This window comes from Haliotis cracherodii, unplaced genomic scaffold, assembly GCF_022045235.1.
Source record: "Haliotis cracherodii isolate W230 unplaced genomic scaffold, xgHalCrac1.p SCAF_1, whole genome shotgun sequence".
NCBI classification, from domain to species: Eukaryota; Metazoa; Mollusca; class Gastropoda; order Lepetellida; family Haliotidae; genus Haliotis; species Haliotis cracherodii.
In genome coordinates, this window is record NW_027266264.1 from 75,475,872 (window position 1) to 75,498,868 (window position 22,997).

A 22,997-nucleotide genomic window follows, 5' to 3' on the forward strand; every position below is an offset into this window, starting at 1 on the left:
GCTTGACCCCATTTTCAAGGTCACAGCAGGCAAATCTGTTTTTGGAGTTGGAAAACGGTGTTGCCACAATATCTCAAGAACTAATCGCTGGATTGTCTTCATATTTGGTACTATGGTGTACAGGCGGAGGATATTTCGTCACTCTGTGACAAATACTTGTTAAATCTCCAAATCGTAATTTAAACACATAAAATAACAGACCACGCATGGCGCCTTGTCTTATTACTAGATTTAATGGGCCACCCCGGAATAAAATAGTTCCCCCAAAGCGAGGAACATATGTTTTAGTATGTTTACAAGAAATATATTCCAAACAATATCCTCAATAGATGAGAAGATCTTTTACAGAATTACCTCAGTAAGTCAATTACAATGACAGAGCGTCGTAATACATTTACATCAAGTACAATACGTCAAAATGGCAGACACGATAAACGTGACGGGAGATATTTTCGAAGTTGTTAATTAACCTGTGGCTATTTCAAGCCTTTGGCATCACTGATCAATTGGCTGATCATTGAAAGGTGATTGTGACGATGTGTCAAATAGATACTAAGGTAAGTTCATAGATTTCTGTAAATTGTCACTGCGACAGTTTGGATTTTTTTTCGTGTTTTTTCTCTCTGGGATGGGTTGCAGCGAGGGTATCCTTAAATGGGCTTGCAACCACGCTTCTGTATGAATTCGTACCAGGGAATTCCAAGGGTTTTCCCCAGGAATGTGGAAGTAGTCAGTGTTCACGCCTTTTCAAGAATACAGTCACGTGAAGAACGTCATGTGACCGACCTCGCGTCCAAGTCGTATATCTTGTAAACTTCACATTAAAAAATTAGTTATTGTTATAACCAAATGAAACACAACCCGTTATCCGATAGGGGTAACTGTACATAGCCGTTACCACAATAAACTTAGTAACATTGTTTGGTTTGACTTCTTGGCGCGTGTCTGAATTCCATTAACATGTAACATATCCTAAAACTAGCTTATCAGCAAATCTCGCTGCACTGCGCGCGACAGATACTAGAGCAAGGCATGCCAGTAATACGAAACCTAAAGCTTCCAAAAAGAAGCCTTGGACATCACGTGCGTCGGGGGACCAGCGCCATCTGATTGGCCGTTAACAGTTGTACAAGGCGGAGCAAAAAGCATCGTTTTTTCGTCCATTTTACGCTTGAAAAACTCGACCCTTTTCTGGACACTTTCTAGACGCCGACCAATTAATCAATTTTAATGAATTTTTAGTCGTTTTTCCATCCAATGACCATATACGGAAAAAAACGACGTTTCCGTGTTTGCAGTGTTATTCAAAATACTTTATAAAACACACTCTGGAATGGAAGTCGCAAGTTTAAAACTGGTACCGCAAAGCTTAAGACTCGTCTCGCATCAAAACACGGGCTGTGTACTCGCGGGCAGATGACATACGCTGATCACTGTGTTGGATTAATAAGACTGATTAATGAGTGATTTCGGTAATTCGTTGCAAATTAGGTGTGTCAGAGTCGGAGCGCAAGACTGTCGTATTAACGGGTCTAAATAGCACTGATTTAATCGGTTCCAATCATTGGTGTCGGATAAAGCCGATTGTTGGATTAAAGTGTGTGCCTGAGACAGATGTTTTTCCATATTATTATCACCACGCCACACCACACCACACCACACCACACCACACCAAAAAACATGCCACTCACAATTTGTGAGTGATTTCTAACATCTAAACATTGAAAAAGAACAATGTCATGCTGACATGACTAACTTTGCGTCATCCATCATCAAACTGTCAGGCCTACACAGCTGAAATTTTGCATTATTGATTTTTCCTTTTATGGAACCATGCCGAAAGCTGAAACTTTTTACGGCCATTACTCAGGCATGTTTGTTCAAAATGTAAATTTAGGATATGTGGTTCATAGTGGGGCTGAACTTGAATCTTCATTTTTTCAGAATGTTTTTAATCTTTGCCCTTACAGTAAACTCTGTTTACGACGAACACGGTAATAACGAACTGATGGATATAACAAACTTATTTCTTGGTCCCGGTCGTTTATGCTGTATATATTATCCTTATAACAAACTACGGTTACAACAAACTAAAATTGTTTATAACCATGGTTTACTGTATTTTGCATTTTACTAAAAATGCACTTCCTCACACTGTAAACATCAACTCCTTGCACTGTAAACATCAACTCCTCACACTGTAAACATCAACTCCTCACCCTGTAAACATCAACTCCTCTCACTGTAAACATCAACTCCTCACACTGTAAACATCAACTCCTCACACTGTAAACATCAACTCCTTGCACTGTAAACATCAACTCCTCATACTGTAAACATCAACTCCTCATACTGTAAACATCACCTCCTCACCCTGTAAACATCAACTCCTCACACTGTAAACATCAACTCCTCACACTGTAAACATCAACTCCTCACACTGTAAACATCAATTCCTCACACTGTAAACATCAACTCCTCACAGTGTAAACATCAACTCCTTGCACTGTAAACATCAACTCCTCACACTGTAAACATCAATTCATCACACTGTAAACATCAACTCCTCACACTGTAAACATCAACTCCTTGCACTGTAAACATCAACTCTTCACACTGTAAACATCAACTCCTCACACTGTAAACATCAATTCCTCGCACTGTAAACATCAACTCCTTGTACTGTAAACATCAACTCCTTGTACTGTAAACATCAATTCCTCACACTGTAAACATCAACTCCTCACACTGTAAACATCAACTCCTCACACTGTAAACATCAACTCCTTGCACTGTAAACATCAACTCCTCACACTGTAAACATCAACTCCTCACACTGTAAACATCAATTCCTCACCCTGTAAACATCAACTCCTTGCACTGTAAACATCAACTCCTCACACTGTAAACATCAACTCCTCACCCTGTAAACATCAACTCCTCTCACTGTAAACATCAACTCCTCACACTGTAAAAATCAACTCCTCACACTGTAAACATCAACTCCTTGCACTGTAAACATCAACTCCTCATACTGTAAACATCAACTCCTCATACTGTAAACATCACCTCCTCACCCTGTAAACATCAACTCCTCACACTGTAAACATCAACTCCTCACACTGTAAACATCAACTCCTCACACTGTAAACATCAATTCCTCACACTGTAAACATCAACTCCTTGCACTGTAAACATCAACTCCTCACACTGTAAACATCAACTCCTCACACTGTAATCATCAACTCCTCACACTGTAAACATCAACTCCTTGCACTGTAAACATCAACTCCTCACACTGTAAACATCAACTCCTCACACTGTAAACATCAATTCCTCGCACTGTAAACATCAACTCCTCACACTGTAAACATCAACTCCTCACACTGTAAACATCAACTCCTTGCACTGTAAACATCAATTCCTTGCACTGTAAACATAAACTCCTCACAGTGTAAACATCAACTCCTCACACTGTAAACATCAATTCCTCGCACTGTAAACATCAACTCCCCACACTGTAAATATCAACTCCTCACACTGTAAACATCAACTCCTCGCACTGTAAACATCAACTCCCCACACTGTAAACCTCAACTCCTCTCACTGTAAACATCAACTCCTTGCACTGTAAACATCAACTCCTCACACTGTAAACATCAACTCCCCACACTGTAAACATCTATTCCTCACACTGTAAACATCAACTCCTCGGACCTTCAGCAGCATCTCCTCAGAAACCACTTGACCAGTGACTCTAAAACTCACATACTTGTTCTGACCAGTGATGACAGTTGAATTTGATCAAATGGTTTCGATCCAAAAAAAATTTGTATGACCACCATGACAGCTATACTGAGAAAGCTATATGTGGCCACCTTTCTGCCATTTCTTCTCAAAATGTGAGGCTCTTAAATTCTGTTTCTTCTTACTTTGGCCATGCTTTTACATTCCCTCAAAATGCATTTTATGCTCCATAGACACCAATCTCATTAAAATCAGATCTAGGTTCTCGCTGCCGCTAAACAAAGATCTTAGGACATCCCATTACGGGTCACGTAAGAACAACCTTTTGGGAACTTTGACCGACCACTGAAATGACTAACAAGAAGTCGACATCAACCAATAAGAAAGCAGCTTTCTTGAGCTTTACAGCACTCGTTTCAACCTGGCTACTTCCATTTCAGACTACGCTTGAAAAATATGATGACACAGTTATCGATTAAAATTTTTTGAAGACTGAACAAATGAACACTCCGGAATGTCTAATATATGGTTGCGATTGTATGACAGTGCTTCCCACGTACTGTGCAACGCCACCTCAGTTCAAATGTTTATCCTACGGAAGCTAGTGATAGATGATAAATTTGAAGGAATCAGTCGTACGGGCCATAACTGTCGTTCCAAATACCCCGTGTTAACGTTTTCGAGGTTGCATGTTTGGAAAACACAAACCGACTGTCACTTTCACGATTTGGTAAGCGACACATTGATTAGTTGGATGAAAGGTCGTTCTGACGTGAGGCATAATGGGATGTCCTCAGGTCTTTGTTTAGCGATAGCGAGAACTAAGATCTGATTTTGATGAGATTGTATAGACACCTTCTATTCTCTAATATTAGGAGACTGTCACAGCTGAACTTTGGCATACATGTATTCTTCTCTTTAGATGACATCGGTTAGTTCAAATCATTACGATTTTAGTATCTCTTTTGTGAAGCAATTGCAAAAATTGTATGGCTTGAGAAAACATTTTCTCCATGGAAGGTATATATAAGGCACAGAGTTGAAACTTTGTGTAAAATAAACTGTTGTATTTTGCAACAAAGTTACAATGTACATTCATTCTTGCAGATTTAGAAACATTGTGGAATTTTAGTTACTTGTCTCATATTTCTTAAAACTTTAATATTTGGATAGCAAGGCTTACAGCAACTTTTGTTAAGTAACAGTGTTATGACACTTCTGTTTCATATTTTGCTCTGAAAAATCCCATTTGAGCTACAGAAACAAAGGCTCTCACTTATTTGTCAAGTGAAATATTTGGGGTTTAGATAATGAAAATATCAGAGAGCTAGATTTTTTTATATAATTCAGTTTACAGTCTCCATTATTCCACATGCATGAAGCAGCTCACCATGTTGCAGGTAATCTTGACCTGATGAAGTATGTCCTGGAGAGACAGCCCGACCTTATCCTGCAGATTGACCAGCCCGACAGTCAGGGGGACACCCCACTCCATCTGTGTGTGAAGAGTCCATCCCTGAGTGTCGCCCACAGGCAGGACCTACTTCAGCTGCTGCTGGGGCTAGGATGCTGTACCAGTGTCCAGGACAGTCGAGGGATGACCGCTGTGCAGTACCTGGACACTGAGGATCCGGGACATCAACTGCTGGAACATGCATCCCGTTATGCAGGTATTGTGTAGGCATTCAGTTCAGCATGCATCCCGATATGCAGGTATTGTGTAGGCATTCAGTTCAGCATTCATCACGATATGCAGGTATTATGTAGGCATTCAGTTCAGCATGCATCACGATATGCAGGTATTGTGTAGGCATTCAGTTCAGCATGCATCCCGATATGCAGGTATTGTGTAGGCATTCAGTTCAGCATGCATCCCGATATGCAGGTATTGTGTAGGCATTCAGTTTCAGCATGCATCCCGATATGCAGATATTGTGTAGGCATTCAGTTCAGCATGCATCCCGATATGCAGGTATTGTGTAGGCATTCAGTTCAGCATGCATCATGATATGCAGGTGTTGTGTAGTGAGTAGAGGAAGAATCACGATATGCAGGTGTTGTATAGTGAGTAGAGGAAGAATCATGATATGCAGGTGTTGTGTAGTGAGTAGAGGAAGAATCACGATATGCAGGTGTTGTGTAGTGAATAGAGGAAGAATCACGATATGCAGGTGTTGTGTTGTGAGTAGAGGAAGAATCACGATATGCAGGTGTTGTGTAGTGAGTAGAGGAAGAATCACGATATGCAGGTGTTGTGTAGTGAGTGCAACGCGATCCAATTGTTGTGTTGTCAGTTGAACAAGCAACAAATAGACGATCCTTCAAGTTGAAATGCATCACGATATGTTAACGATTTCTAGTCAGTTGAGGATGTATAACAACATACAGGTGTTGTACAAAGAGTAGAGATGCATCACGTGATGCAGGTGTTGTGTGGTGATTAGAGATGCATCATTATATGCAGATGTTGTGTTTTGAGTTGAAAATGCATCATGATACAATTGAAACTGTTTGCCCCTTGAAGAAGTATTGAGTGTCCACTGTCAGGGCATGAGATAGATATTAATTCCATACAGGTAGAAGGATTGCAGGAAATGAATTCTTTGCAACTCATAATAACGTGCCTTGTGCCCCACCAGATAGCACTGAGTAAGACATAAAATTGCCTATCATGTCATTTAATGGCAAAAGTATTGAAAATAATGTATAGAACATGAGTGAGAGAGTGAGTGAGTGAGTATTGTTTTACGCTGCTTTTAACCATGTTCCAGTCATATCAAGTATGTTTATGCAGATGAAGGTTTTTCATTGTTCATTACTACATTTATAACAATACACTGTATTTGGTCAGTGCTGTCTTTATGTATTTGAAATGTTCTTTAATTCATTAGAGAAAATGTGTTTTTGAAATGATTATTATTTTTTGATGAAATCTCATAGGTGAAGGTCTGAGGATAAGAATGGATCGCCTGAAAGTCTTGGGAGACGATTGTTTAAAGCAGGATGAATATAGAGAGGCACTGAAGTGGTACAGAGAGGCCATGACCCTTGCCGAGAGTGTCTCCAACCTTAAACTGGATCTGGCACTTCTTCACAGTGCTTGCTCAACTGTCTACGTTAATTTGGCTATCATTGAAGATGAGGATGATGAGACCAGTCCTCCATCTTTCAGAGTAAGTGTATATAGGGAGAAGATAAGTATGTAAATGGGGATGGTTTAAGATTTGCCTCAATTTTACCAGGCTCACCACTGCCTCCACACTTGGTTTGCCCAACCAGGTAGTGCTTTGACATCTCAGGGGTATCAAGTCCTGTATATCTTCCACTATAGCTCTCAATTTTCAGCACCTATTTCCCTTCGCTTTGGATCATTTTGAATGCAACATCTTACAGTTCGGGGAAAAAACACCAGTCACGCCTGGCATGTGAGTGCTGCCGCCGTTCGTACTCCACTTTGGACCAGGGGTCCGGAAAATTTAAAATCCCAATCGGACATTTACATTTCTGCCACGCCCCCTTCAAACAGCGTGTTTTAGTACGACTTTTTACACACAAATTACAAGTTGTTACGTATTCATAATATGATGAATTATGAATTGTTTCAATTTAAATTGTTTAATTCACCGGACAATTAATAACAAATAATATCATTTTAGATATATATGGAAAACATACGTTTGTTTCTGTTATAATAACGATCTGTCAACGTTGTGAACGGTCTAATTAATATTCATGAGTCTGCTCAAGTGTACGCGTTGTAACATTTGGATCGAGACTATTATCCCATATTTGGTTATCACGTGACCTCACGGGAAAAGTTGTTTTTTTAAACTAAAGATTATTTAAAAACAAGACAGATAATATAATCATAAATCCTAAACTATCGTCGTTGATAGCAATAGTTATTTGAATACTTTTTCATCTGTACTTAATTATTGACCATTAAAAAATTAGATATCGATCGTCACAGAAAGCAAAATGGCGGTCAATCAAGATTCAATATACGACTAGCTACTGAAAACAATAAAATCGGCAAATCCTCATTGTATGTCAACCAAGTGAAAGTCGTTTGCCACGACTTACAAAATGATCATTCAGACTTTGTGGGTTTGTCAGATTCGGTCGACTGGCTGTCGTCACGCTTTCGCTTCTTGTCTGAGGTTACGTATCGTAGCATTGTGAGGATAATGAGGTACATCGATGATGCAAGGTATTTATGTACAGTTGTAAACACATTTTACTCAAATTAACAAGATGTTCTCAGTAATAAATCCTCGATTAATCAGTGTCAACTCAGTTTATTGCCTATTACAGTGATTGACCGATTGGACTATCATTCTAGGTACGATGTATTTACAGCAATCAAAACAAACAAAGCTTGTCAGTGTAGATAATCTTCATTGTGTTACAATTGCAGACAGAAATTGCTTAGTCCTAACTGTTGATCATGTCCGGTCAAAATTTAAGAATGTCCGGACAATACTTTTTAAAATGTCCGGACAGAAAAATTTAAATGTCCGGTAAGCAATATTTTAAACCGGACATTTGAGATTCCCAATCGGACATGTCCGGCGCATATGACGGTTTCCGGACCCCTGCTTTGGACCCTCATAACCTTTGTTGTGACTGCCACAGACAGTGTAGCTTGACCTCCCCAGTGCCAACATCTGCAGGGTTCTGTGATCATGACTTACTTCCACAAGTATCATCGCAGGGAGATGGACTGTCGATGGAAATCTAAAGACTCTGTAAAGAAGTCCCAAGTCGGCGAAGACGTCTACTGTTTCGTCCGGTGCTCTCTCATCTGGCAAGACTTCTGCTTCCCTCCCTGTTGCTGCTTCTGCAGAATCACAGTTACCGATCTTGTTTGTCATCGACGACGCAGTATCTGATCCGATGTCACTGACCCACATGGCCCCTCGTTCATGCCCCAACCTCCGATCGTTACGTCGCCTACGTTGTCCATCAATCCTACCACCACTCGGGACATAGTTGACCTCTCGTGAACTTTCATTCAAGACTATGGCCTCTGCTCCTCCAGATGGTCGTCTGACCATTCACTTGTCCTCTGATCAGACTCCACATCGAGCTGCCTGGGAATGGTCCAAGGATCAATGCTCTTGTGATTGGCGATCATGTTTGTCTGACAGTCATCGTCATTTTCTTTCTACAGATCTCTGATCATGTGCAGATGTCAGGGATCAATGCTCCCGTTTGCATTCTCTAGATCACAGGCCCTATCTTGATTCTACTCAGGGTTAGATTGATGAGCCTAGCCTGCTCCTGGGATCGATCATCCTCATATGGATACATTGACTCATCTTATTATGGAGATGGCTCTCAATCATTAGGTCTTTAGCAATCCATGCTTGCCATAAAAGTTGACTATGCTTGTCGTAAGACGCGACTAACGGGATCAGGTGGTCTGACTCGCTGACTTGGCTGAAGCATGTCATCTCCTTGTAGCAGGGCATTGGTCCGACGATGACTGTTGCCTACATATCAACAACCTGGCAGTGATCCTTGCAGTGTCTCATTGGTCGGAGCTCCTGCGCTCCTCTCACCTCTTGATCCAATCAGACAATGTGGTGGTATGGTATATCAACAGGATGGGGTGTCCACCAAGTCTATGTCTCTCCTCTCGCCCTCCATCGAATTTTTCAAACTAATCAACTCCCTCAATGTCCAGGTCCAGACTCGTCACATTCCAGGGGTCTCCAGTGTCATACTAGTCTCCCGACCCGACAGGCCGTCACCAACAGAATGGTTCCTTCACCCAGCACACATCAAGTGGATCTACTCACCACCTGTACCTGTACCTACTGCGAACTGCTAACTGCAAACTGCGAACTGCGAACTTCAATCCTTCATCTGCTCCTACTAATTGGCAGACCAGTTCTCTCGTTTCCAGGCCTCCATCTTGGGTCCTGAATGTTATATTGTAACACCTGTCTTTGGCTGACTACTAGCCACTTGCGGACAAGGACTTACTTTGAGAGGGTCACCTTGCTACGGCTGCTCGTGTTAGCAAGATCCAGGGATGTCACAAAGGTTTAATTTGAGTGGTCCAATAGTGGAGTGTTTGTAGGCCTACCGTGGGATTTTGTGGCCAGCTTTCATCTGTTTACAATCCTGTCTCTATCTTGTATTCGGACAACCCTTTGTCCTGTGAGAGCACTCTGTCAGAACTCTGAGAAGAGGCTTTTATTCCCCTCTCGAGGCGTCCCGTAGCACTCTCTCTTTGTGGCTGCCTCAATGATCCTCTGGGGCTATACCGGTACCTCGCCTCCACACATCCAACCCGCATGGAACCCATGCTGTTGCCTCTACTATGGCCTTACACAGTAACTTCACCCTGTCTGCCATCATGGAAGGGTGCTTCTGGAAATCTGACACATTTTTTCCTTGGTATTACCTACGTGACGTACGTAGAATTGACATTTGTGTTACAACCTACAATGAATGGTTATTTGTGTGGAGAGACTTCAATTTCTTCAAGGTTTAGTGGGATGTTGAATGAAAATAGAACTAAAAGTATAGAAGAATAAAAAAAATCATTCATTTTGAAAATACTGGTAGTATATGTTTGACATTCATCTTAACATTTACATACTTTCTTGTATTCACATTTAATGGGATTAACGTCAGTTTGTCTGGGTTGCACAGTGCAAGTAAAGCAATTGCGTACATATGCGAAAAAATGTTAGTAATGGTGATCACATTTTAAGAAATATGTGGCTAGTGGCGATAAGTCAAGACATATACTTTGTTTTAAGTTTTCAGTAGACCTAATCAAACTTGAAGCAATTTAAAAGCTGTGATCGTAAATCACTGTCATTTGTTCCCACAATGTACCAGTCAGATTTAGGCATGCACACAACAGACAGCACATCAAGTGAGTAATGTAGACAGCAAAGCAACCAGAAACGCAAAGCTAATATTAGCTTATATATTGACCCAGAAACCTTTTGAGTGAAATGCATGGTGACACTGTCAGTAATGATAAAGATGGGGACACTGATGTCATGCCATGTAAACAAACAACACTGATGTCACGCCATGTAAACGAACAAAGGCTGATAATGATCAGAAAATCAAAACTTGCATTATTATAAATGGCGACTAAGCCAAATATTTGTCTTGTCTTTTAAAAAAAACAACCTGTCTAGAGCCCTGTTTATCAAAATGAAAAAATTAAATGATATTCGAGATTGATTTTGTGTCCAAATACAATTTCCATCCAGTTACTACAGTTGTGTTGTATACACACATGGTGTTGTCTTTGTTTTCATATTTCAGTAAAGAAACTTTTGTACTTTTTATAATACCTTTTCTTGCACAAAACTTTATGTTATCTAAATATGTCTAAAGTGACAAGTCAAATTAGCATGGTCAAAACAATATGCTAACAAGGCCAAAAGAACTCAAAACTATTTTTCATCATTTTTACGATTACGATTTTTACAAGGACAAAACAAGGTAATTTTAATCCAAATGACAAGGTGTCAACAGTTTTTCAACAAAATGTTGACAAGAATCTATAAAATTTATTATATTATTGACAAACCCCTTAACAAGAACCTTTTTATAAGGGCAAGGTCATTGAACTAGTGCATAGAACTCTCATATTATTGCAGGTACATGCATGGGATTTTCTGTTTTGAAGTTGTCTTGCATTATTAAACATGTGTATTCCCAGTGTGAGTTGGGTGTAACACCGCTTTTTACAGTATTCCAGTTATATCACAGCGTGTCAGCTTAATGTGGGAGGAAAGCCCGAAGTGATGCAGGTCTGAGATATTTACCACTTCGGTGAAACGCACGAGCACGGGAATGGTGCTGACAAACCTAGAAACATAATCAGGGCGAACCGGGATTCGAACCCACAGTCATAGGTTTCTGGCGTGGCCAAGGGATGCCACTCTGCACAGCGAATCCCCGCGCCTTATGCGACTGGGTCACCCGTGCCCCCCGTGTATTCCCATAGTGAAGTTATGTCATCAAACCAGTTAACCATCTTCTTTAAAGTCGAAATGTATGTCAGATGTAATGTCCCCAACCAGAAGGGACATCATTTAACTGGAAGTGTGTATGAATTTCTTGTTAGGGTAGCTGGAGGTATTATGTATGCTTTATGGTTGTCGGCATATGACATGTTTCCCAAGTGATGTCTAACAGTGGAATTGCCTTTCTGTTCCTCATTATATGAGCTGGAGGCAAGGCACTTTAATCTGGCACGTGGCTGTTGTAAGCATACATTTCACTGAATTAAATTGTATCACACTGGAAATGCATGATGGTATGTCAGGAGTTCTGGTGCCTTCCAGAATAATGGTGTAGGGGTACTTGCAAACACTTTTCTAGGTGTATCTGTGTATATGTGTATTAGGACAGACAAGAATATTCTTTATTCACCATATGCGGAGGTGTTTCCATGAATTGATTTTTGAAGTTTTAATTCATGTATATAATATATGCCTGGGTAGTGTTCGAATTCTCCAGTCTGTTTTTGCCTGTTTTACTTACTGTTTTCAAGTTATAAATGTTTGGGGCTAAACATTTTTAATACCAGAATAATGTCTGTATTTTTTAATTTTGCAGGGCATGGAAGAACTACACAGACAAAAGACACAGCTTCTGTCCTTGTTATCTGGCCATAACACTACTTCTGGTACACCAGGACTGCCAGTGTATGGAGATGACTTGAGCCAGAGACAAGGTGATGGACCAACCAACACTACTTCAGATACACCAGTACAGTTGGAGAATGAAGATGACTTGAGCCAGAGACAAGGTGATGGACCAACCAACACTACTTCTGATACACCATTACAGTTGGAGAATGAAGATGACTTGAGCCAGAGACAAGGTGAAGGACCAACCAACACTACTTCTGATACACCATTACAGTTGGAGTATGAAGATGACTTGAGCCAGAGACAAGGTGATGGACCAACCAACACTTCTTCTGATACACCATCACAGTTGGAGTATGAAGATGACTTGAGCCAGAGACAAGGTGATGGACCAACCAACACTACTTCTGATACACCAGTACAGTTGGAGTATGAAGATGACTTGAGCCAGAGACAAGGTGATGGACCAACCAACACTACTTCTGATACACCAGTACAGTTGGAGTATGAAGATGACTTGAGCCAGAGACAAGGTGATGGACCAACCAACACTACTTCTGATACACCAGTACAGTTGGAGTATGAAGATGACTTGAGCCAGAGACAAGGTGACGGACCAACCAACACTACTTCTGATACACCAGTTCAGCCAGTGTATGAAGATGACTTGAGCCAGGGACAAGGTGATGGACCAACCAACACTTCTTCTGATACACCATTACAGTTGGAGTATGAAGATGACTTGAGCCAGAGACAAGGTGACGGACCAACCAACACTACTTCTGATACATCAGTTCAGCCAGTGTATGAAGATGACTTGAGCCAGAGACAAGGTGACAGACCAACCAACACTACTTCTGATACACCATCACAGTTGGAGTATGAAGATGACTTGAGCCAGAGACAAGGTGACGGACCAACCAACACTACTTCTGATACACCAGTTCAGCCAGTGTATGAAGATGACTTGAGCCAGAGACAAGGTGACAGACCAACCAACACTTCTTCTGATACACCATCACAGTTGGAGTATGAAGATGACTTGAGCCAGAGACAAGGTGATGGACCAACCAACACTACTTCTGATACACCAGTACAGTTGGAGTATGAAGATGACTTGAGCCAGAGACAAGGTGATGGACCAACCAACACTACTTCTGATACACCAGTTCAGCCAGTGTATGAAGATGACTTGAGCCAGAGACAAGGTGATGGACCAACCAACACTACTTCTGATACACCAGTACAGTTGGAGCATGAAGATGACTTGAGCCAGAGACAAGGTGATGGACCAACCAACACTACTTCTGATACACCATCACAGTTGGAGCATGAAGATGACTTGAGCCAGAGACAAGGTGATGGACCAACTAACACTACTTCTGATACACCAGTGCAGTTGGAGCATGAAGATGACTTGAGCCAGAGACAAGGTGATGGACCAACCAACACTACTTCTGATACACCAGTACAGTTGGAGCATGAAGATGACTTGAGCCAGAGACAAGGTGATGGACCAACCAACACTACTTCTGATACACCAGTACAGTTGGAGCATGAAGATGACTTGAGCCAGAGACAAGGTGATGGACCAACTAACACTACTTCTGATACACCAGTACAGTTAGAGCATGAAGATGACTTGAGCCAGAGACAAGGTGATGGACCAACCAACACTACTTCTGATACACCAGTACAGTTGGAGTATGAAGATGACTTGAGCCAGAGACAAGGTGATGAACCAACCAACACTTCTTCTGATACACCATCACAGTTGAAGGTTGGAGATGACTTGAGCCAGACACAAGGTGATGGACCAACCAACACTTTTCATGATACACCAGTGCAGTTGGAGTATGAAGGAGCAAGCTGTTCAAATGTAATACCAATGACAGAGGGTACTGAAAAAGTACACAAGAGGAACATGTTCAGTGAAGACCTCGATGATAGAGCAAGCCACACAGATGTTGGTTCAGAAGATCAGAGAAAAGGTATCATTCATGGAGAGGATGAAGGAGTGAGCTGTTCAAAAGTGATGCAAGAGACAAAAGAGGTTTACAAATCAACGGTGAATGAAGAAGTAGCGAGCACATCCACAGGAGCTGTTCCTGACACAGCAGAGAGCAAGAGAAGGAAAAGGCAGGGACATGTCAGCAAAGATAGAGATGAAGAAGGGAACAATGCTGAAGAAATTCTGGAGCCTAGCAGGGAAGCAATGAACCAGAATGAGAAATACAGTGACATGCCCTCTGAGGGAGGATGCAGTACTGATGTAAGTCCACTGGATATTGATGGGACGAATGACAAGCAGTCTCAACCTGATGTGTCTGATGGCAAACCCAAAACAAATCAGATGGCTATGATTCCATCCAAAACAGAATATGCACAGTCACATCACACAAATGAGAACACAGAGAACAAAAAGCAAGCCCCAAGAATATCAAAGCTAGAGCACAGCCATCAGAGGCCACCAAGGATCGCAGGTGTTTCAATGGAAGATGATGATAGTTATGAGATATATCCACATCAATGCTCCCACAATACGGCACCAGGAGGACTTACAGGACACGTCCCAAGACAGTTGGCAGATTGTACAGAAATGGAAACAAGAGCCTCTCTATCAATTGGTGAAACTCCTAATGAAGCTATTGACGACACAAATGGATGTTCATCCAGCTCAGAATCAAATACTTTAACTGGGTCAGATGCTTCTAATGTCACTGTGATTGAAAGAAATCTGAATGCTTCCACCTCAAGTGTGAAAGTAAAGAAATGGTTGCAAAGTTGTGATAAAAGTCAGCCAAAGTCAATGAGAGATGATACAAATGATGCTAAGATGGATGAGAAGAGACATTCTTCTGATCCCCTTCTTGATGATGGGAGTTCATGTAGTGATAACCATTCTGATGCAAATATGACACAAGTTTCCAAACAGGCTATTCATATGGATTTGCCAGATCATAGAGATGACATTACACGTGGAGAAACCAGTAATGGAAAGAAACATGGAGTGTGCTCAGTTAGTGTAAGTGCATCAGAGAAATCCACAACCACAGACACTGCAAAAGTAGAAAGCAAAACAGATGTTGTTTCCAATGAGGTGTTTGAAAAAAGTCAAACGAATACAACTGTTCTCAAGGAAAGCAATGCAGCTGCCGATATTCAAGAAAGAATAGATGAAGAAACATGTGTTCCATCCCAAAAGCCAACAAGTAAAAGCAAAACAAAAAGTCAGAAAAAGAAGAAGAAAAAGAAGGAACAGAAGAAGATGATGGTCAACGAAGAGCAATCACCTAAAGCTACACACGAGAATGATATCCTGGGGGAAAATATACAAAATGAGATAGTTGAGAAAGAAAACTCTGAAAAACCCAAGGAACAAAAGCAAAAAATTGTGAAATCTATACCAGAAAGACCAGTTTTGAAAGTTTCGGAATGCAAGTCAGATATTTTGGAAATGATTCAAAATTCCACCAGTTCCATCATGAAGAGTATCAGTGGAGCTCCAGGTAGTGAAGGGTATGAAAATTCAGCTTCCATAAAGAAGGAGGCAGAAACAGCAGAAGAGGAGGGGGAAAAAGATGATTTGGGGACTTTGAATGATGAAGAGGATGTGGAGTTTAAGCGAGACAGCTTTGATAACTTGCCATGGGAAGTAGAGTTCACAGCTGATGCTTGGAAACGCCTTAGTGGCAAGACAGTACAATTGAGACTAAAGCAAAAGGCTGTGAGGATTATCACTGAACTGGCAAGTGGAAACTGGAGACCTGACATTTGCAAACCTGTCAGCACTAGCACAGGAAATATTTTTGTATCAGAACTGTCCCAAACTACTTCACTAATATGGGAGAAAGCTGTTGCATTTTCAGGACGATGCAGTGATTCTCCAAGTAAAAGAATGCAGGATGAGGATGATACGAACTTTGCTGTTAAAGGTGGTCGTATCTATACACAGATTATTAGAGTCTGGGATATTGTATCCAGTGAGGATGATATTCAGAGACTGTCTGAGTCAATAAGAACATCTTATAAGAGAGGACAAACATCACTATTGAAAAGAAACTTGCAGGGATTGGAGAGATCACACCATACAGAAAAACATAAACAACTTCCATTACATTTTGCAGAACAAGATATGACGGTAAAAGCTACAAACCCTTACATGTTCTTTCCCCCAGCAAGTCCAGATCCAAGGGAATACCATATCCTCAAGTTCTATACATTTACAGCTGCCTTAGTCAACATCATACTTTCCAAAATGCACAGGAAAGCTGATCTGCCTTTCAAGGGGACTGCCAAGGAGCATGCTATCATCCACCTCAGAGGGGAAGCCCCTATCCTCCTGCTGGGAAGAAGTGGGACTGGCAAGACCACCTGTTGTCTGTACAGACTCTGGACAAACTTCATCTCCTACTGGAGGCTAGTTCAAAAGACAGGTGACCCCTTTCTTCCAAGACTGGACTGGGTCTTTGCAGGGTCAGGTAAGGTGTACACACATTTATGTTCACATCATGTTTCAGGAGATTGGATTGTTTTATTAACAGTCATTGTTACTTTTGCTAATTTTGAGATATTGCTTAAGATTTTATGAAAGTTAACAAGAACCAGCACCAAGGGAAATGTAAATGAAAACGAAAACTTATTTGCCACTGAAAATATTTTGACAACTTATATCAGAAACTTAAAAGTATATTTAATCTACATATCAAAAACACCATTGATGTATATAACCATGAAGGTATTGATCAAAACTAAAATGACACTGTTATGAATTATTAGGTTCTAGGTTATTGATAATTTACAGTTGGTTTTAAGTGATAAAACCCCATCCATAACCATAAGAAATCTCTGCTATGACCATGTGTTTATGAATCACTATCAATTAAAGGCATTAACTGTTGTTTTGGATGATTTAGTTTCAGCTGATGAAGATGAAAATGAAAACCCTGAAGATGATGAACAAGCAGATACTCCTGAAGCAGCTGTAGTTCAACCTTCATTTGAGAGACAGGATGAGGAGGATGATCTAGATTTGGGAGAATATGACCATCTTCATCAAATCTTTGTGACGAAGAATCCTGTGTTGTGCACAGAGGTTCACAAGAACTTCTATGAACTCTGTCATGCTTGTGATGAAACTGCAGATCATGTAGAAACTGAAGGCCAGGAGATCCCTTCTAGACTACAAGATATTGAGGATCTCAGTTACCCACTTTTCCTCACATCTAAGCAACTGTTAATGATGTTGGATGGCTCACTCGGCCAGCCTTACTTCTTTGAAAGGAATGAAGATGGTAGTCTTGGTGTTACTGTGCAAGGATGGGAAGAAGAAGGGGATGTCTTGGGCTTCTCACTCATGGATCAAGACTCCGATGATGAGGATTTTATGGGAATGAACAATGACTATGATGTAGATGAGGATGTTCTGCAACAAGAAGCAGCAGCAGGAATAAGACAACGGAAAGTGGATCCAAGAAAGGAAGTCACTTATGAGGTATTTACTTCAACCATTTGGCCAAAGATTCAGAAGAAAGCAAAGTACCACCCATCTTTAATTTGGACTGAAATCATGTCTTTTATCAAGGGATCCTTTGAAGCATTGACTAAAGCAGATGGACATCTCTCACAGCAGGAGTATATTGAAGTTGGGAGAAAGAAAGCTCCAAATTTTTCAGGAGAGAGGGAAACAATTTATCAATTGTTTAAGAGATATGACCATTTCAAAAAGCAACATTTGCTGTTCGATGAGGCAGATCTTGTGTTAGACATTTTCAAACGCTTGAGAATTCTGGAGGATTACAGGATTTCACACAGTCAGAATTAAGTGTCCTCCTTCGAATCACACAGAATCCTAATGACATGTTCTTGACAGGGGACACAGCTCAGGGCATCATGAGAGGCATCTCCTTCAGGTTTTGTGATCTCAAATCTCTCTTCTTTCATGCCAAACATTCACTGGTAGCTGGGAATCTGATGCTGCTGAATGAACCCAAGCAAATATACCAACTGACACACAGCTACAGATCTCATGCTGGGATTCTTGCCCTTGCATCAGCAGTCTTGGACCTGATGGTGGAATTCTTCCCCGAATCGTTTGATAAACTGAAAAAAGACCAAGGTCTGCTTGATGGACCTCTGCCATTGCTGATGGAGTCCTGCAGGCCACAGGATCTGGCAATTCTGCTTCAGGTCAGTTATCTTGCTGTTTGTTACATCATACAATAGTAACCATCCTCAATTATCCAGGTTATTTCATCTCCATGTGATTATGATTAATATATGAACCCATTCACTACATGGCTTTGTTTACAGTCCAAATGGACCTGTGAAGATCCGGGGTAGATAGTTCTTGCGCAGCCCATGCTTGCCATAAAAGGTGACTACGCTTGTCATATAAGGCGACTAAGGGGATTGGGTGGTCAGGCTCGTTGACATGGTTGATGCATGTCATTGTATCATAATTGCCTGGATTGATGCTTATGATATCAATCACTGGACTGTCTGGTCCACACTCGATTATTTACAGACCGCAATCTTATAGCTGGAATATTGCTGAATGTGGCATTAACAACAAACAAACAATACAGTCCAAATGACATCTAGGATAGACGTCCAATCCAGTAACATCCATAGGAGGTGTATTCTCTTTGAAGGTACTGATAGGAGGCAGAAAGATGTCACTTCTGTGACAAAACTATCATAGTGAATGGGTCCAGGGTATGTATGACAATAGAATGGAGATGTAAAAAATACCAGGATAACTGAGAATGAATACAGAATACATTCTGACTACATTCAAGCAAACAGTGTAAGTTGAGTTACATTTTTGTAGCTACCTTTGTCTATCTAACATCCTTCTGTTGACCTGAGCACATAACTCCCATGTTAATCAGTGGTCAGATGAAAAAGTTGACCTCAGACCAACATTGCAAAATGTCAGAGGGTCTGCCGATCATCACCTTCTGGATAAACACAACGACAAATCATCTTGGTTATTATTTATTTTTAATTGTTAAGTAGACAGCTGAACTGATTTGGATGAATTTTTAGCTGAAAAATAATGTGACAAAAGCATTTCTTAAATACAAAACATCAATGTCAGACAATAACCAGTCTTGATTATTTCCTGAAGTAGATTCCATTGGGCTTAAATGCAAAAATGGCAGTGAAAATTACATGAATGGATCATGGAACATCAGTGATGACACCAGGTGTTCGCTAATAGGGCAGCATCCACCACTCACACGTAAAAAATACTAAAGTGTTTGTTGCCTGACATCTCACCTCAGTACACCTGCCATGCAAAGACATCCTGTAAACAAACCAGAAATCTCTACTAAAAGAAGAGTCTATTGTATGATTCTGACTGTATCATAAGCATGTGTTAATGAATCCCAATACCTACGATACTAGATGTTCACAGAGCAGCAGGTCTGGTAAAAGTTGAATTTATGTCTGACATATTTTCTGGCAGGCAAGAATATATTTTGCGATCTTGTTGTTGGTGAAATGTGTTTGTGGTTTCAGGGAAACAACAGAAAAGCCTCCCACATTGAGTTTGGAGCCCACCAGGCCATCCTGGTGGTGAACGATGCAGCCAAGGAGAAGATGCCGGACATGTTGTCTAGGCACAGCATCGTCCTCACAGTCTATGAGTCAAAGGGGCTGGAGTTTGATGACATTCTGCTCTACAACTTCTTCACAGATTCACAGGTATTAAATTAAAACCTAATATTGCACCAGCCTCAAGATACTGGTGCATGCTCAAAGCACTAACATTATTACCCCCATCAATGGATACAGTGTGCACTCACTTTTCATTCTCAGCTCCCTTGGGACAACCCAACCCAAGCTGCCTTGTAAGGCATCCTCTTCTACAGCCTACATGTGCTTCAGTGCGGGGCAAGACCGAAGTCGTAGAAACAATCAGGCGCCAAGCTGCCAAACATGGTCACCCATCCATCTACTTTCCTTGACCGACTTTGCTTACCTTCACCTGATTTATGACCTATGCAATGTGCCCAGGACAATGTGCTCCACATCTAATTGCTCATCTCAATGTTGTAGGCCACCAAAGAATGGAGAGTTGTTACCACATTCCTAGAGACACTTGCCAGCCGCCCACAACACGAAGAACAAGCAGAAAACCTTCATATCATAGATGAAGGTAATTACATTTATTATTACATACATCAGGTAAGACTTTTAAGTTCTTCTTTTCAATGGGAATTTCAAAGCAAATTGGTTCTTCAAGAAGATACCTAGATATGATGACATGAGAACTCTTTCAAGGAGGCCAGTCTTATCTTACATTGTTAAGTAGGTTTGCAGTCAGTAAAATGTAACAAATAGTGATATGCAGATTTATTCCCCTTTACAATTTTAGCTCACCCGACTGAAAGTCAAGTGAGCTTATGTCGTGGCCTTCGTTTCCAGAATGATGACTCCTGAATTTGTCCAAGAGGTTTGAATCAGCCATGTTCAAAGTCATGAAATTTGATGCAAGTGTGGTGAGCAGTAGAGCTCAACATATATGTTCCGCTTTGCGATATTTATGATTTTGGCCTTGATTTGACATTTGCGCTTACTGAAACATCTAATAGTCATTACTCAGTCAAATGTTCAAATGTAAAGAAATTATCAGCCTTGCTTGACAGTGGTATAGGGCTGGGATGGGTTACTCGGTTCGGTTGGTTTCTGGGTAGGACACTTGTACCTACAGGACTACCCGGACCCGTGGTTAGTCATGTGATATATTGTTTAATGGCAACCATTATCTAGAACTTCCACGGTTACGCTAATAGTGATTAATGTTTGCATTTCTTTCTGACTCTGCTCGCATTCCTTCTGACTTTATATGTTTGAATAGAGATAAAACTTAAGTCAACTTCAGATCGTTTTATACGAGTATTTAAATACATTTTGCCAAGGCTGCGGTCAAACTATTCCCAATCGGACATCTGTACCTATTTCTTGAGACCAACAGCAGGTACCCGGGTAGGGTCAGGTAATAGGGGGATGGGTACCCGGGTAATAAATTTTGACTCGTCCCAGCCCTACAATGGTATAAGGATCTATACCGAAATGTCGACATTACAGGAAAATAAACAAGTTGTTATCCATAAATTGTGTCTACTTTGACATCCGTCAACTTTTAAGAAATGTCTTTCAAACAATTTATAGAAATTTGGTATATGTGCAGTTGGTAGTGGGGCATGTTTTTGTGATATTACACAAAAATAATTTTTGTGATACTTCGACTATGCTCCTAAATTCTCTCAAAGTGCACTCTTGGCTCTGTAATGAGCTGAATGAAGCTGAAGCTTCACATGCTTGTTCGCACCAGTAATGATGTTGAACGTGTTAAAATTTGTACAAGAGGTTGAAGAAGATTTCCATATGTTCAAAGCATCTAGGTTGAAAAGAATAATTAATGTACATGCCTCAGCTATTTCTGCTCAAAATATTATGTATTGAACTTAAATTCTGTCAAATGCATTTTTGGCTCCGTGAACATCTTCTCTTCTGAGGAAGGGGTTGTCTAGTGCAGCCTAGTGGGTAAGCGTTTGCTCATCACACCGAAGACCCAGGTTCGATTCCCTACATGGGTATGTGTGAAGCCCATTTCAGGTGTCACTTACAGTGATATTGCTAAAATATTGCTAAAAGCGGTATAAAACCATACTCACTCACTCACTCTTCTGAGCAAGGTGAACTGCTCAGAGGCCGATCTTTGTCTACAAGTCTGCAACAAATGTTGGTTACAATTTCCAATTCGGAATTGAAAGTTCTCAATTCCTTTCGTGTAGTTAAAACTGATGTTATGGCTTTGCAGAGGTGGCATGTATTCAGTGATAACAGAACCAATAAAAGGGAAGAGGTTTCAAAGCCTAATTTTACATTGAATGCAGTTTTAAAATGTCACTGAAATTAAGTACTTGAAAAGAAATATCAATTTTGAACCAAATAATTTTAGGGTTTTTTTCAAATGTGCCTGCCAAGGACAGTTTGGACTTATAGGTAACATATTTTCATGGAACAGACTACCAGAGTAATGTTTTGGGGGAATTATTCCAGAAATGCTGAGACAGCCAAATCGACCAAGAGCACTGGCATTTGAAGCTAATGAGCACAAAGTTCTCAACTCAGAACTGAAGTATCTGTACACAGCCTTGACTAGAGCACGGGTGAATGTGTGGATCTTTGATGAGGATGAGGAGAAGCGGGCCCCCATGTTTGAATACTTCAAGGCAAGGAAGCTGGTCAGATGTATATCCCAGACAGAGGATGGTAATTCTGGTGAGTTGCACTGCATAATGTGCACTTATCATTGCATTCATGTCATTGTGTTTACAGAGATGATTATTTAGAGATTGTAGAGACATACAAGATGAAGTAAATATTTGATTGTTTAAAATATTTGATATGCTCATTTTGTAAAAGTGTCCAATGGTGTATATCAATTCTCTTCAATAGATTAATGAACCTTTGTTTATGATTAATACAATATGACCTGTCCTACAGATAACATTTAGTCTGCATTTGCACATGTCAGTATCTGAAAAGAATGCCAATCAAGATTCTGAAAGAAGTGCTTATAATCTTTTACTGTCA

General features: G+C 40.6%; 1 protein-coding gene across 1 annotated transcript in view; it reads left to right on the forward strand.

The window, feature by feature from the left end:
- Window positions 1-22,997, forward strand: part of LOC139474206 (uncharacterized) — a 51,026-nt gene that overhangs the window by 19,477 nt on the left and 8,552 nt on the right. Inside the window, 8 exon segments of the mRNA XM_071257148.1 lie at window positions 5,148-5,417; window positions 6,688-6,920; window positions 12,349-16,864; window positions 17,300-18,178; window positions 18,181-18,572; window positions 19,911-20,096; window positions 20,451-20,550; window positions 22,461-22,682. Coding sequence (XP_071113249.1) covers window positions 5,148-5,417; window positions 6,688-6,920; window positions 12,349-16,864; window positions 17,300-18,178; window positions 18,181-18,572; window positions 19,911-20,096; window positions 20,451-20,550; window positions 22,461-22,682 — 6,798 coding nt within the window.